At 55.7% G+C, this 13,865-nt stretch overlaps 2 protein-coding genes across 2 annotated transcripts in view; one reads left to right on the top strand and one right to left on the bottom strand.

Moving 5' to 3' along the window:
• The first annotated feature begins 21 nt into the window (after window positions 1-21).
• Window positions 22-3,943, top strand: SAC3D1 (SAC3 domain containing 1). The gene is made up of 3 exons (XM_025356932.1): window positions 22-222; window positions 396-975; window positions 3,340-3,943. The coding sequence occupies exons 1-3, from the start codon at window positions 127-129 to the stop codon at window positions 3,840-3,842; spliced, it is 1,179 nt and encodes a 392-aa protein (XP_025212717.1). The 5' UTR covers window positions 22-126; the 3' UTR covers window positions 3,843-3,943.
• The window catches only part of NAALADL1 (N-acetylated alpha-linked acidic dipeptidase like 1), a 25,838-nt gene continuing 15,905 nt past the window's right edge, over window positions 3,933-13,865 (bottom strand). The window contains exons 2-16 of the mRNA XM_025355292.1: window positions 11,685-11,987; window positions 11,479-11,583; window positions 10,748-10,833; window positions 10,480-10,599; window positions 7,781-7,866; window positions 7,633-7,696; window positions 7,462-7,529; window positions 6,811-6,902; window positions 6,639-6,729; window positions 5,626-5,707; window positions 5,370-5,543; window positions 5,209-5,296; window positions 5,006-5,098; window positions 4,446-4,651; window positions 3,933-4,369 (exon numbers count right to left, since the gene is read on the bottom strand). Coding sequence (XP_025211077.1) covers window positions 4,465-4,651; window positions 5,006-5,098; window positions 5,209-5,296; window positions 5,370-5,543; window positions 5,626-5,707; window positions 6,639-6,729; window positions 6,811-6,902; window positions 7,462-7,529; window positions 7,633-7,696; window positions 7,781-7,866; window positions 10,480-10,599; window positions 10,748-10,833; window positions 11,479-11,583; window positions 11,685-11,987 — 1,639 coding nt within the window. The 3' untranslated portion in view covers window positions 3,933-4,369; window positions 4,446-4,464. The remainder of the gene's footprint in view (window positions 4,370-4,445; window positions 4,652-5,005; window positions 5,099-5,208; window positions 5,297-5,369; window positions 5,544-5,625; window positions 5,708-6,638; window positions 6,730-6,810; window positions 6,903-7,461; window positions 7,530-7,632; window positions 7,697-7,780; window positions 7,867-10,479; window positions 10,600-10,747; window positions 10,834-11,478; window positions 11,584-11,684; window positions 11,988-13,865) is intronic.

Here is a 13,865-nt window from a genome sequence, read left to right as displayed (position 1 = left end):
CGCCCTGCCCCTCCTCGCCACAAAGCGGTTGGTGGCGGCAGGGACTACACCGGTGTATCATGGGAGCGGCCCAGGCTACCCGTTAAAAACACTAAGGGGAGCGCGCAAAGCTGAACCTGGCGCTCGATGGGGGCCGTTAGCCGCCCCAGAGCGCGCGGAGCCGCAGAGGCGTCGCTGGACTACAACGCAGTGCATCTTGGGAGGCCAACTCCACAGGACCGGGTGAGAGGACAGAGGCGGCCCGATGGGCGGCCCGGAGGCCGGGGATCATGGCGGGCAGGCGGGCCCAGCCAGGTTCAGCCCCGCCCCACCGCTCCCTACCCCCAGCCGGCCTCGCTTGCCTTCCCGCAGCACCGCTGTCCCCGGGATGCTGAGCGCCCACCGTCTCCCCGCAGCCCCTCATGCTCGGCTACGAGCTGCCCGTGGGCACCTGCCCGGACATGTGCCCGGCCGCCGAGCGCACCCAGCGCGAAAGGGAGCGCCGCCTACACCGCTTGGAAGTGGTGCCGGGGTGCCGCCAGGACCCGCCCCGCGCCGATCCGCAGCGCGCGGTGAAGGAGTACAGCCGACCCGCCGCCGGCAAGCCCCGGCCCCCACCCAGCCAGTTGCGTCCGCCCTCCGTGCTGCTGGCCACGGTACGCTACCTGGCCGGTGAGGTGGCGGAAAGCGCCGACGCTGCCCGCGCCGAGGTGGCCAGCTTCGTGGCAGACCGCTTGCGAGCTGTGCGCCTGGACCTGGCCCTGCAGGGCGCGGGCGACGCTGAGGCAGCGGTGGTGCTGGAGGCGGCGCTGGCCACGCTGCTGGCCGTGGTGGCGCGGCTCGGGCCCGACGCGGCGCGGGGACCTGCGGACCCGGTGCTGCTGCAGGCCCAGGTGCAAGAGGGCTTCGGCTCGCTGCGGCGCTGCTACGCGCGGGGCGCGGGACCACACCCCCGCCAGCCAGCCTTCCAGGGCCTCTTTCTGCTCTATAACCTGGGTGAGTCGGGGTCCTGGCGGCTGGGCAGAGCGTGGGGACAGGAGCCCACCATGACAGTGGAGGTAGGGAAAAGAAAGATTAGCTTTAACATCTCACCATTAGGCGCCTCCCAGGACAGCACAAGATCCACCAATCCCCGACATGGGACCTCGGGCCCATCTCGGGGTCTTAGTTGTCTCAGGAATAAAAGTGGAGGGGCAAGGGTGGAACGGGAGAGTTGGCCTAAACAGTGATTTTAAAACTTTTTTTTTTTTTTTTTTGAGTCTGACTCTGTCGCCTAGACTGGAGTGCAGTGGCTCGATCTCGGCTCACTGCAACCTCCACCTCCCTGGTTCAAGGGATTCTCCTGCCTCAGCCTCCTGAGTAACTGGGATCAGAGGCGTGCCACCACACCTGACTAATTTTTGTATTTAGTAGAGAGGGGGTGTTTCACCATGTTGGTCAGGCTGGTCTTGAACTTCTGACCTCGTGATCCGCCCACCTTGGCCTCACAAAGTGCTGGGATTGCAGGTGTGAGCCACCGCGCCCGGCAGATTTTCAAACTTTTTTTTAACCTCCCCGCCCAGTCAGGGTTACAAAGCAAACAAGAACACATATGCCCACGAATATACCTGAGACAGAAGTTTAAGGCATTAGAGATACTTTCTATGGGTGATGCATTCTAATAAACTCTATTATTTGTTACTTTGTTTGTTTTTGAGACAGAGTCTAGCTGTCTAGAGACAGACTCTAGGCTGGAGTGCAGTGGCATGATCTTGGCTCACTGCAACCTCTGCCTCCCAGGTTCAGGCTATTCACCTGCATCAGCCTCCTGAAGAGCTGGGACTACAGGTGTGCGCCACCACGCCTGGCTAATTTTTGGATTTTTAGTAGAGACAGGCCAACACCATGTTGGCCATGCTGGTCTCGAACTCCTGACCTCCAATGATCCGCTCACCTCTGCCTCCCAAAGTGCTGGGATTACAGGCGTGAGCCACCGCACATGGCCTGTTTTCTTATTTGTAGAATGTGTTTTTTGAGACAGGGTCTTACTCTGTTGCCCAGGCTGAAGTACAGTGGCTTGATCATAGTTCACTGCAGCCTCAACCTCCTGGGCTCAAGGGATCCTCCTGCCTCAGCCTTCTGAGTAGCTGGGACCACAGATGTGTGCAATCACACCTGGCTAACTTAAAACAAATTTTTTTTGTAGAGATGGGGTCTCGCATGTTGCCACTTGAATTCCTGGGCTCAAGTGATCCTCCTGCCCCACCCTCCCAAGTAGCTGGGTGCCTGCCATCATGCCCAGTTAATTGTTTATTTTTGTCCACACTGCTCTTGCGAAGAAGGCATAGTAATTATCCCTGCTCTAGTGGGGGAAGAAATCGAAGCCCTGGGTGGTGAGGTGACTTGCCTGTTGACTCAGCACTGGTTAACAGTAGCAGAGGTATGACCCTGATTTTCTTTTAATTTTTTAAAATTTATGTTTTATGTAGGGATTGGAGTCTTGCCATGTTGACCAAGCTGGTTTCAAACTCCTGGGCTAAAGTGATTCTACCGCTTTGGCCTCCCAAAGTGCTGGGATTACAGGCATGAGCCACTGTGCCCAAACAAGCTCTGTTCTGGCTGGGCCGTCTCTACTAAAAATGCAGAAACTAGCTGGTTGTGGTGGCGCATGCCTGTAATCCCAGCTACTCAGGAGGCTGATGCAGGAGAATCACTTGAACCTGGGAGGTGGTGGAGGTTGCAGTGAGCTGGGAGCCACTATACTGCAGCCTGGATGACAAAGCAAATCTGTCTCAAAAAAAAAAGGCCCTGTCCTATACAATTTTAACAAAATGCTGTTGACTTCACAACCTACTAATTGGTCAGAAGCCCTAGTTTACAAATGAGGCCCAAAGTTCCAGTGTCTGAGACTCTTCTGGAAGGGAAGCAGGGGCAGAGTCTCCTGAAGGAAGGGGCCTTCCCAGGTGTTCAAGGGAAGGTGGGGCAGAGTTGGCTCCCAAAACCATGGGTGCAGGGAAGCCAGGGTAGTGGGAAATCCAAGTCAGAAAACTTGGACTGGGGTCAGGCTCAACTACATACCCACCCTAGGACACTCTCAGGCGAATCATTAAATTATCTGGGCCCGCTTCCCAAATCCGGAAACCCTGCCCACTTCAGTGCTGTAAGGATCTGGACTGCAGGAAGTCAAGAGCCTGAGGCAATTCATTCAAATATGGGTCAGGGAAGGAGCCAAAGGCTGGCCCTTAGAGGGGAAAGGGAAGTTGGGCTAGGCCTAGAGAAGGGGCGTGGTCGAGAAGAGAGGAAGGACAAGGTGTTGGGAGGGGAGATGGGCCTGATCCTGTAAGGACCAGGCGTCCTCATTCTGGCTTCCCGCTCTCACAGGCTCGGTGGAAGCCCTGCGTGAGGTTCTACAGCTGCCCGCTGCCCTGCGCACCTGCCCACCCCTCCGCAAGGCCTTAGCGGTAGATGCTGCCTTCCGAGAGGGCAATGCCGCCCGCCTGTTCCGCCTGCTCCAGACCCTGCCCTACCTGGCAAGTTGCGCTGTGCAGTGCCATGTGGGCCATGCCCGCCGGGAAGCCCTGGCCCGCCTCGCTCGTGCCTTTAGCACCCCCAAGGGCCAGACCTTGCCTCTGGGCTTCATGGTCAACCTCCTGGCCCTGGATGGACTCAGGGAGGCACGGGACCTGTGCCAGGCCCATGGGCTGCCCTTGGACGGAGAGGAGAGAGTCGTGTTCCTGAGGGGTCGCTATGTGGAGGAAGGGCTACCGCCTGCCGGTACGTGCAAGGTGTTAGTGGAGAGCAAACTTCGAGGACGTACCCTGGAGGAGGTGGTCATGGCAGAGGAGGAAGATGAGGGTGCGGACAGACGTGGGTCCCCAGCCTGAGGAGGGAGCGTGAGCCTCCCAGAGCCCCAGGACTGGGCCAGAGCACTTAGGTTTCTTTTTCTATGGTTCCCAGATAATAAAAGGAACTTGTTTTGTTGGTACCAGTCACTAGATGTGATTTATTTGAGGGGCTGTTGTAGGGAGTTAGGATACACAGCATGTAGGGAGAGGAACGCAGACTAGGCAAGGCCTAAGGCACCCCATGCCTCACTTTCGCCACTGGTCTTTGGCCTTGATGATCTGAGTTGGCATCTGAAGTTGGCATTATGCATCCCATCTTCACCTACCCACCACCAAGAGCAGCTGGTGGTTTTGCCATCCCATCCCTGTCCCCTGCTGCCCACCCTCTGCCACCTAAGCACCAGGATGAGGGTGAGTTGCATTAGGGATTGCCACTCCCCTCACGGACCTCAAGCTATTGCCTGAGAAGCTTGAGAGGGTCCTGTGGTAGTGCCCCCTCCTGGCACCAGGGAAGACCAGGACATCTCAGGAAAGCAGGCAGGAGAGGGTTGGGGTAAAGGGAGGGCCTAAGAAAGAGGGCTGGGGTCAGAGGTCAGCCACAGGCAGAAGGAAGAGGGCTGGGGTCAGAGGTCAGCCACAGGCAGAAGGAAGAGGGCTGGGGTCAGAGGTCCGCCACAGGCCTCAGGGTGGCTGCCGCACCCTCCAGGGCTGTCACCACAATGCTGAGCTGTCTCTGCACCTCAGCCCAAGCTTCAGATCCAGAGGCTGTGTCCCTGGCCCTGGAGCAGGCATTGGATAGGCCCGGGAATGTGGCTACGGAGCCTGTGCGAGTTGCCCAGAGCACATGGCTGACAGGAGAAATGGGACAGGATCAGGGTCAGTCAGGGGCCAGGAAAGAGAAACCTGGACCTAGAACTGGCTTAGCTCCTGTACGCAGCTAGGCAGAAGAGCACCCCTCTCCACCTGTCTCTGAAGGCCGGGGGCTCTTACAGCAGTGGCGGTTGGGGGAGGAAATGTAGGTTCCAGCCCTAGCTCCCAGAGGGACCCTGAAGCAACTTCCCTCCCTGAGCCTCACATTCCCACCTTCTTCAGGGGCTGGGTTGCGCTCTAAAGGGCAGAGAAGCTGAGCACCTCATCTCAGGTCGGGGGCCATTGCCCGGCCCCACCTGGCGGCACCTCCCAGGACTCTGGGACAGACTCACCTGTAGTAGTGTTCCTCTGGGAAGGCTCGAGGGTTCAGAAAGGTCCGTTCCAAGAGCATCAACTGGTCATTGAGCATCCGGACCTGCAGCGGACTGGTGGAGGCAGGACCTGCCGGTCACCCTGGAGCCAGCAGCCCAGCTACCAGCCTGGTATCCTGCCCTGGATGCTGCTCTCCCAACCCCTGCCCGCTGCCCTTGCTCACTCGGGGCTGCCCTTCTGCAGCGCTGATATGCGTTGGCCCAAGGCTGCAGCTGCTGCCTCAAATTTCTCCACTGCAGTCACCAGAGGCCCTGTGAGGAACAAGCAGTGGCTTAGTCCTGGGGGTGCAGAGCTCCCCATGCCTCAGGGTCAGGCTGTGCATACCCAGGCTGATGCTGTGCTGCTCCAGCAGGGCCCCGAGGTCTTGCTGGGCTGCCTGCAGGAAGCTGCGGAGTGTCTCACTGTAGTCACTGACTTTGAGGGGCAGGAAGAAGCTGTCACTGAGCCGGAGAATAATACTCCCCGCTGTCCGGGCCACAGCCTGATGGCTGCTGAAGCCTGCGGCAAGGTCACAAGGCCAGGACTCAGTCTTCAGCCTCTCCTGTCCTGTTCTCAGGATGCCCTTTGTCTCCCTCCTCACCTGGGTCCAAAAACTTGTCCACATAGTCAAAGGTGTCAAAGGCTGTGTGGTAGGTGGGGTAGATCCTGGCTGAAGTCTTGCTCTGGGGGAACAAAGCCCAGAGGTGACAGGCTTGGGATGGGAAGGGGGAGAAGGTGTACCTCCAGTGAGCTACAAAATGTGGGCATATCTCCATTGAATCTTGGCCATGTCTGTGAGGTGGGTTCTAGAACTCCCACAGAAAAGGAAACGGAGGCTCAGAGAGGTTAACCTGCTGACATCACACAGCTAATTAGTGGAAGAGCTGGGTCTGGTGCCAGTTTCCAGTTTCACAGGAAGGAGAAGAACCTGGGGCTTTGGAGTCAGAGAGATTCAAATCCCAGCTCTGCTACGGAGAATTGCTGTGGCTGTGAGGTAGAGAACGTACTTTTTGGAGCATCAAACAGGGAGGTGCCAGCTGGGCACTCTGCAACCCTTGCTTTACCTTCATGCCAACGCTCACACCAATGATCTGAGTTAATCAATGCTGAGATTAACCTTTTTCCCCATTACATTTTAAGATCTTTGGAAACAGAATGCTTCTTACAGGCAATGTCATCTTAAAACTGGTTGGAAGCAGTGGGTTTTTTGCGGTGGGTTTTTTTCCCTTCCTGAATCACATCTTATAATCAGTAGTATCTTACATTTGATAAAATAACAGATGAGCATAAAGAGGTGCTTGAAAAGGTTAAACTTGGCAGAGCCCTGGCACCAAGGCTCACACCTGTAATCCCAGCACTTTAGGAGGCTGAGGTGGGAGGATGGTCTGAGCTTAGGAGTTCAAGACCAGCCTGGCAACAAAGCAAGACTCCGTCTATATAAAACGCGCGCACGCGTGGGGGTGTGTGTGTGTGTGTGTGTGTATTTTTAAGAAACTTGGCAGAGGTAGCAGTGAGTAAAGGAGCAGGGTTCAGTCTGGGCGAGAACAGCTCCAAAGAGAGGAGGGGGCGCATGCAGCAAGGTACTGAGGCAGGGACGGAGGGGCGCCTGCTCACCCGGTCATAGGTGTAGGCGATGTCCATGGAGGAGATGCCCAGGAAGTGAATGAAGGGTGCATAGTCGCTGCCAGCACCCAGAGAACCCAAGCTGCGGGAAGGAAGGGGGCCAGGATAAAGAGCGCTGGGCCGGACCGCCTCGCTCCGGGCCCCCTTCTATCCCTGGGCTCACCTGGGGACCAGGCCGTACACTGGGCTGCTGCGATTGAAGTACCGGATCCAGTTGTCGTAGATGCTCAGGTCGCCAGGGCCTGGTGAGCGGATCTGGCCGGAAGGAGAATTTAGTCTCGGTGCGGGGCCCTCCCCAGCCCCAACAACAGGGCGGGTCCTCCACCGTCTCCTGCCCACCCACAGTCCAGTCCTTCTTAAAAAGCTCGCCCAAGCCGGGCGCGGTGGCTCAAGCCTGTAATCCCAGCACTTTGGGAGGCCGAGACGGGCGGATCACGAGGTCAGGAGATCGAGACCATCCTGGCTAACACGGTGAAACCCCGTCTCTACTTAAAATACAAAAAAATTGGCCGGGCGAGGTGGCGGCGCCTGTAGTCCCAGCTACTCGGGAGGCTGAGGCAGGAGAATGGCGTGAACCCGGGAGGCGGAACTTGCAGTGAGCGGAAATCGCGCCACTGTACTCCAGCCTGGGTGACAGAGCGAGACTCCGTCTCAAAAAAAAAAAAAAAAAAAAAGCTCGCCCCAGCCTCAGTCTGGCCCCAGCAGATCTGGAGAGTACCACTCCCCAGTCCCGCCCACCCATGCAGCACACGGCCAGCCCACCGCACTGCCCCGCCCCCGCCAGTTCAGCCCCGCCCGGCCCGCCCCCTTCCACCTCTTTGGTTGCAGAGAAGACGACACTCTGGACAGGGGGCGTCCCCTGCACCCTAAGGGTAGCGTTGGCTGTGGGAGGAGGGGAGAAAGACTATTTGGGCCCCAGCCCCTTCTTTTACCCACCCCGTCGTCAGGCCGTCCCCTCCCCTTTCCCTGCCCGCCACCTCCATACCAAACACCGCGATGTCCACATTGATGTAGGCCACAGTGCGCTCCTGCAGCTTGTTGAAAAACTCCTGCGGGTGCGAGGGGCGACGTCAGCCCCGCGCTGTTCTGCCTCGGGAACCCCTTTTGATCCCCTACCCTGTAGGGACACTCACTTCTGTGAATTCCGTGGAGCCAATGAGCCCGAACTCCTCAGCCCCCCAGCTGGCAAACACGATTGATCTGCGAGGCCGCCAGGTGCCTGGGAATGGAGGACAGAGGGTTGGAGGACAGGGTCCTCCTGATCCTAGGGTGCCTTAGGAGAAAGGCTGAGGACGTGAGGAGGAGGGGAGAGCTGGAAAAGGCGGGGCAGCTGGTGACAGGAGGTCCTGGCACTCTGCAGCCAGGTCTTCCAGGAGGCTCCCACACCAAACACTGAACACAACTCCAAGCCTCCTGAAGGGTCGGGTGGGCCCTTCTACCAGAATGCCCGCTGCCCCTCTCTCTGTGGGCATGATCTGGGAAGACTTCTGACCTGCCACCCTCAACCCCCGCCTCCAGGCCAAACTCCATGGCCATCTTCACTTAGTGATAACACATGAACATTTCCTGTTAGGGCGTTATCCACATTGAACCAATCCCTACAACAATGCCTTGAGGGAGATAGTATTATCATTTCCATTCACAGTTGAAGAAACAGAGAAGCTAAATGACTTTACAGGGTCCCAAGGCTGGTAGGCAGCAGAGCCAGTTTCCAATCCAGATATTTGGCTCCACACTGTGGGTATAGGGACTGGAGGTGGAAGCCAGGCTGCAGGATGCTCCGCCTCCCGGGTTCAGGCAGAAGAATTGCTTGAGCCTGGGAGGTAGAGGTTGCAGTGAGCTGAGATTGTGCCACGGCATCCAGCCTGGGTGACCTAGTGTCACTCTATGGCCCAGGTTGGAGTGCAGTGGTGCAATCTCGGCTCACTGCAGCCACAACTTCCTGGGGTCTAGCGATCCTCTCACCTTAACCTCCCAAGTAGCTGGGACCACAGGCACACACCACCGCACCTGGCTGATTACTGTATTTTTGGTAGAGATGGGGTTTCTCCATGTTGCCCAGGCCAGTCTTGAACTCCTGAGCTCAAGCGATCCACCCATTTCACCTCCCAAAGTGCTGGGATTACAGGTATAAGCCACCACAACCAGCAAATGAATTTTTCAGTGTGATGTGATCACATGCTTGCAATTACACATTTTTACACTTTTTTCTGCCAAAAATATATAATCTAAATCAAATGAGACAAATCCAAATTGAGGGTTATTTGACAAAATAATAGGACAATAATCGCAGAATCATGAAACACAAAGAACAGCTAAACAATTATTATAGCCGGGCGCGGTGGCTCACGCCTGTAATCCCAGCACTTTGGGAGGCTGAGGCAGACGGATCACAAGGTCAGGAGATCGAGACCACGGTGAAACCCTGTCTCTACTAAAAACACAAAAAATTAGCCAGGCGCAGTGGCGGGCGCCTGTAGTCCCAGCTACTCAGGAGGCTGAGGCAGGAGAATGGTGTGAACCCGGGAGGCGGAGCTTGCAGTGAGCCGAGATCCCGCTACTGCACTCCAGCCTGGGCGACAGAGCAAGACTCCGTCTCAAAAAAAAAAAAAAAATTATTATAGATTAAAGGAAACTAGTGACCAGATCACTAGTGTGATCCTGGATTGGAGCTTGGGCCAAAAAATTATTTTGCTATCAAGGTCATTATCACATCCCAACACTTTGGGAGGCTGAGGCGACGAGGATCACTTAAGCCCAAGAGTTCGAGACCAGCCTGAGTAACACAGCAAGACCTTGTCTCTACAAAAAGTAAAAAATTATCAGAGCTTGGTGGCACACACATGTAGTCCCAGCTAATCAGGAGGCTGAGGCAGGAGGATCGCTTGAGCCCAGGAGGTCGAGGGTGCAGTGAGCTGTGATTGTACCACTCCACTCCAGGCTGGGCAACAGAGTGAGACCCTGTCTCAAAAAATTTTTTTTCTTTTTTTCTTTTCTTTTTTTGAGACAGTTTCATTCTCATCAACTAGGTTGGAGTACAGTGGTGCAATCAGCTCACTGCAACCTCTGCCCCCCAGGTTCAAGTGATTCTCCTGCCTCAGCCTCCTGAGTAGCTGGGATTACAGCCACCACCACGCCCGGCTAATTTTTGTATTTTCAGTAGAGATGGGGTTTTACTGTGTTGGCCAGGCTGGTGTCGAACTCCTGATCTCAGGTGATCCACCCGCTCCGGCCTTCCAAAGTGCTGGGATTACAGGCATAAGCCACCATGCCCAGCCTTCACCAGCTTCCCACAACCCTTGGACTGAACTCCAAACTCCCAGCCTGGCCTGGCCCTGCCTGCTCTGTCACCTCACCCAGCCCTGCCCACCTCCTTTCCAGCTGCCACCTCCTTGCCCTCCTCCCCTTCCCTGAAGCACTGAAACATTGAAGTGCTGCCTCCACTGAGAGACTTGTCCCAACCTGGCCTGGCACATCAAAGGCACATGAGATATTAAGAGACATCAGAGTTAGCAATCGGCTGCCATCCCTGACCCAGCTGAACTAAAGCTCCCAGAGGGCAGAGCCTGGGCGCTGCCTGCTTCACAGCAGCATCGGGCCTCGCTCCTTCCAGGCACACCGGAGGCACTTGGAAGCTGCACACGAATCAACCCACAGTCTATTCCCTGTACCGCACTGGGCTGCTGCAGGCCAAGGCTGGTGTCATGCATTTCTGCCCCCAGGGCCCTCAGGCATGGCACAGGGAGCACTGCAGTGTGAGGGAGAGGAGGTGGAAGAGGAAGGGGACCTCTGGGGGTGAAGGTCCCTGGTCCAGGGGAGGGGGCCGCCTCACCCTTCTTCAGCAGGGTCCCCAGGACGCGGGAGAGCTCCAGGAGGACGGCAGTGCCACTGCTGGGGTCCACAGCCCCATGCACCCAGCTGTCTCGGTGGTTCCCATATAGCACATAGCGATCTGACCAGAGGAAAAGGGGCAGAGAACCAGAGGAGAGGGAGAGGTGGGCACGGGGAGCTGGGCTGGGTGGTGACACAGTAGCAGTGGCACCCAGAGCACCCAGAGCACATCAGGGGCCTGGGAAACAGTCAGCAAGAGGAGGGCTCACCAGGCTCCACAGCCCCGCGGATGATGCCCAGGACGTTGGAAGAGTTCCTCAGCTCCAGGCCGTTGTAGACGCTCACATTCACCTGGCTGGGGAGGGTGAAGGGTGTGAGGAGACTCTTGGCCTTGCCCACTGCCCCCAATCCAATGTAGGAGACACCGAGGCCCGGAGCCAGAAAGTGACGTGGCAAGGTCATTGGCCCAGAAGTACCAAGAGAGGCAGCAAGGCTGGAGCCAGGCTCTCCTGCTCACTCACTGGGGAGTTGCTTATTGGGTGCTCAGTCCCTGACTAGGCTCTGGGCAATGACTGCGACAGATGCGGACCTGGTGCTCATGAGGCCTCCCTCTCCCGAGTGAGACAGACCACGAGGACAGGAACAGCTGGGTGAAGGGGCCTGGGAGGAGAGGGCACCTGGAGGCCAGGGGGTGCTGCAGGGAGGGAGGCTGGTGCATGTCAGGAGTGGCAGTGGCCCTGATTTGGGAAGGAGCTTGGCATCTTCAAGAGAGGGAGTCGTGGGGTGCAGACGTCGAGATGAGGTGGGAGGGGCAGGGGAATCCCGGGGCTTCCCCAAAGACAAGACAGATATTTTGGGGTCAGGAGAGGGTCTGAGAGAGAGAAGAAAGGGAAAAAGGTCAGGCTTTGAAGTGGAAAGAGGGAACATAATCACGAGGGAAGGGGAGAGGCAAGTTGGGGGAGAGGGCAACTGAGGGAGAACTGGTCTGGCTGCATCTCACCTGTCTGCTGAGAAGTTTCCATCAGGCCGGAAGCCGGGACCCAGCATGTAGGGGCAGCCCAGTGCTCCCTGCCAGGTGGCTGGGGCCAAAGTTCCGTTGAGGTTACTGGGGAGGAGGAAGAGACCCCTCAGGGTAAATGTGAGTGTGGGGCTTGAAGTCTGGAGGCCCCTGGGGGCTGGGCAGGACATCCCAGGGAACAAACTCACCAGAGCAGGTCTCTTGCATCCTGGAAGCCAATGGGCTGTGTAGGAATTGGGGGAAATCCAGAGACATTGGCAAGGTCCAGGCGGAAGGAAGAGGGGATGGCTGGAAGGTAGGGAGTCAGAGGGTCCCCAAAATACTTGTAGTAGGAGCCTCGCTCCACTCCTGAGGGTGGCAGGTACCAGGAGTAGGGAAAGGTTTCGTTGGGCAAGCTCAGCCCATCATTGATGTCGGCAGGGTCTGTGTACACCAGCACCCCGGCCACCCCGTGCTTGGCAGCATTCACAGCCTGCAGCGGGCAGAGGAGGCTGTGTGTAAGGGAGGGACTGGACCGGATGTGTCCTGTTCCTCTTCCTCCTTCCTCAACTATGGAAGCCAGGATAGACCAATCTTCCCATAGGCAAGATGATGTTTGCACAAGTCATTTATGGCAGTGCCTCTTGCAACAGCAAAGGTCATTTCAGCACAGCCAAGTCAGTGCCTATCAGTGGAGTCTGGCTGAATAACGGGGACATCCTACAGTGGAATACCATGAAGCTGCATAAAATAACATGGTTGTGTACTTGCGTCCACAGCAACGTTATCCTCAGCGGCCAAGAGGAGGAAATAGCCCAAGTGTCTATCAACAGATGAATGGCTAAACCAAATGTGGGCTGTAACATACAGTGAAGGCCGGGTGTGGTGGCTCATGCCTGTAATCCCAACACTTTGGGAGGCCGAGGCAGGCAGGTCACCTGAGGTCGGATGACCTGAGATCAAGACCGGCCTGGCCAACATGGTGAAACCTTGTCTCTACTAAAAATACAAAAATTAGCCAGGTGTGGCTACACCTGTAGTCCCAGCTACTTGGGAGCCTGAGGCATGAGAATCGCCTGAACCAAGGAGGCAGAGGTTGCAGTGAGCTGAGATCATGCCACTGCATTCCAGCCTGGGTGATAGAGCAAGACACTGTCTCAAAAAAACTCCAAAAAACAAAAAACAAACAAACAAAAATAATGGAATATTATTCAGCCTAAAAAGAAATAAAGTTATGATACGTCAATGAGTCTTGAAGATGTTATATTAAGTGAAATAAGCCAGACACAAAAAGACAAGTATCTTATACTTTCACTTATGTGAAGTCCCTAGAATAGGCAAATTCATAGAGACAGAAAGTAGAATTGAGGTTACAGAAGATAGAATAGGGGCTAGGGCAGGGACCTGGGGAGTTATTGTTAAATAAAGTATCTGTTCGAAATGATGAAAAGGTTCTGGAAATGGGTAGTGGTGATGGTTAATAATCTGTGTATTTCTACACTACTTGTTCCCTTTTCTTTTTCTTTTCCTTTTTTCCCTTTCTTTTCTTCCTTCCTTTCCACCTTCCTTCTTTCTTTCTCTTTTCCCAGCTCTTATTATAGACACTTTTTTTTTTTTTGAGATGAAGTCCTGCTCTTGTCCCCCAGGCTGGAGTGCAATGGGTACGGTCTCGGCTCACCGCAACCTCTGCCTCCTGGGTTCAAGCGATTCTCCTGCCTCAGCCTCCTGAGTAGCTGGGATTACAGGCGCCCACCACCATGACCGGCTAATTTTTGTATTTTTAGTAGAGACGGGGTTTCACCATGTTGGCCAGGCTGGTCTCGAACTCCTGACCTCAGGTAATGAGCCTGCCTTGGCCTCCCAAAGTTCTGGGATTACAGGCGTAAGCCACCGTGCCCGACCCACTTTTTAAAAAATTGTGGTAAAATACACATAACATAAACTTAGCATGTGGAGTGTGCAGTTCAGTGGCATGAAGTACCTCCATATTGTTCAACCATCACCACCATTCATCTCTAGAACTCTTTTCATCTGACAAATCCGAAACTTTGTCCCCATTAAATACCAACTCTCAGGCCGGGCGCGGTGGCTCAAGCCTGTAATCCCAGCACTTTGGGAGGCCGAGGCGGGTGGATCACGAGGTCAGGAGATCAAGACCATCCTGGCTAACATGGTGAAACCCCGTCTCTACTAAAAATACAAAAAACTAGCCGGGCGAGGTGGCGGGCGCCTGTAGTCCCAGCTACTCGGAGGCTGAGGCAGGAGAATGGCGTGAACCCGGGAGGCGGAGCTTGCAGTGAGCCGAGATCGCGCCACTGCACTCCAGCCTGGGCGACACAGCGAGACTCCGTCTCAAAAAAAAAAAAAAAATAAATAAATAAAAATAAAAA

This window comes from Theropithecus gelada, chromosome 14 (genome assembly GCF_003255815.1).
Source record: "Theropithecus gelada isolate Dixy chromosome 14, Tgel_1.0, whole genome shotgun sequence".
In the NCBI taxonomy this organism is placed as follows: Eukaryota; Metazoa; Chordata; class Mammalia; order Primates; family Cercopithecidae; genus Theropithecus; species Theropithecus gelada.
This window is presented reverse-complemented; position numbering and strand designations above follow the sequence as displayed.

What these genes read in the sequence shown, in the direction of transcription:
- SAC3D1 (XM_025356932.1), top strand. Translation starts at nt 127, where the DNA reads ATGGGGGCCGTTAGCCGCCCCAGAGCGCGCGGAGCCGCAGAGGCGTCG. An exon ending in GGCCAACTCCACAGGACCGG is followed by an intron (nt 223 to 395) that starts GTGAGAGGACAG and finishes GTCTCCCCGCAG; the next exon opens with CCCCTCATGCTCGGCTACGA. An exon ending in CTTTCTGCTCTATAACCTGG is followed by an intron (nt 976 to 3,339) that starts GTGAGTCGGGGT and finishes CCGCTCTCACAG; the next exon opens with GCTCGGTGGAAGCCCTGCGT.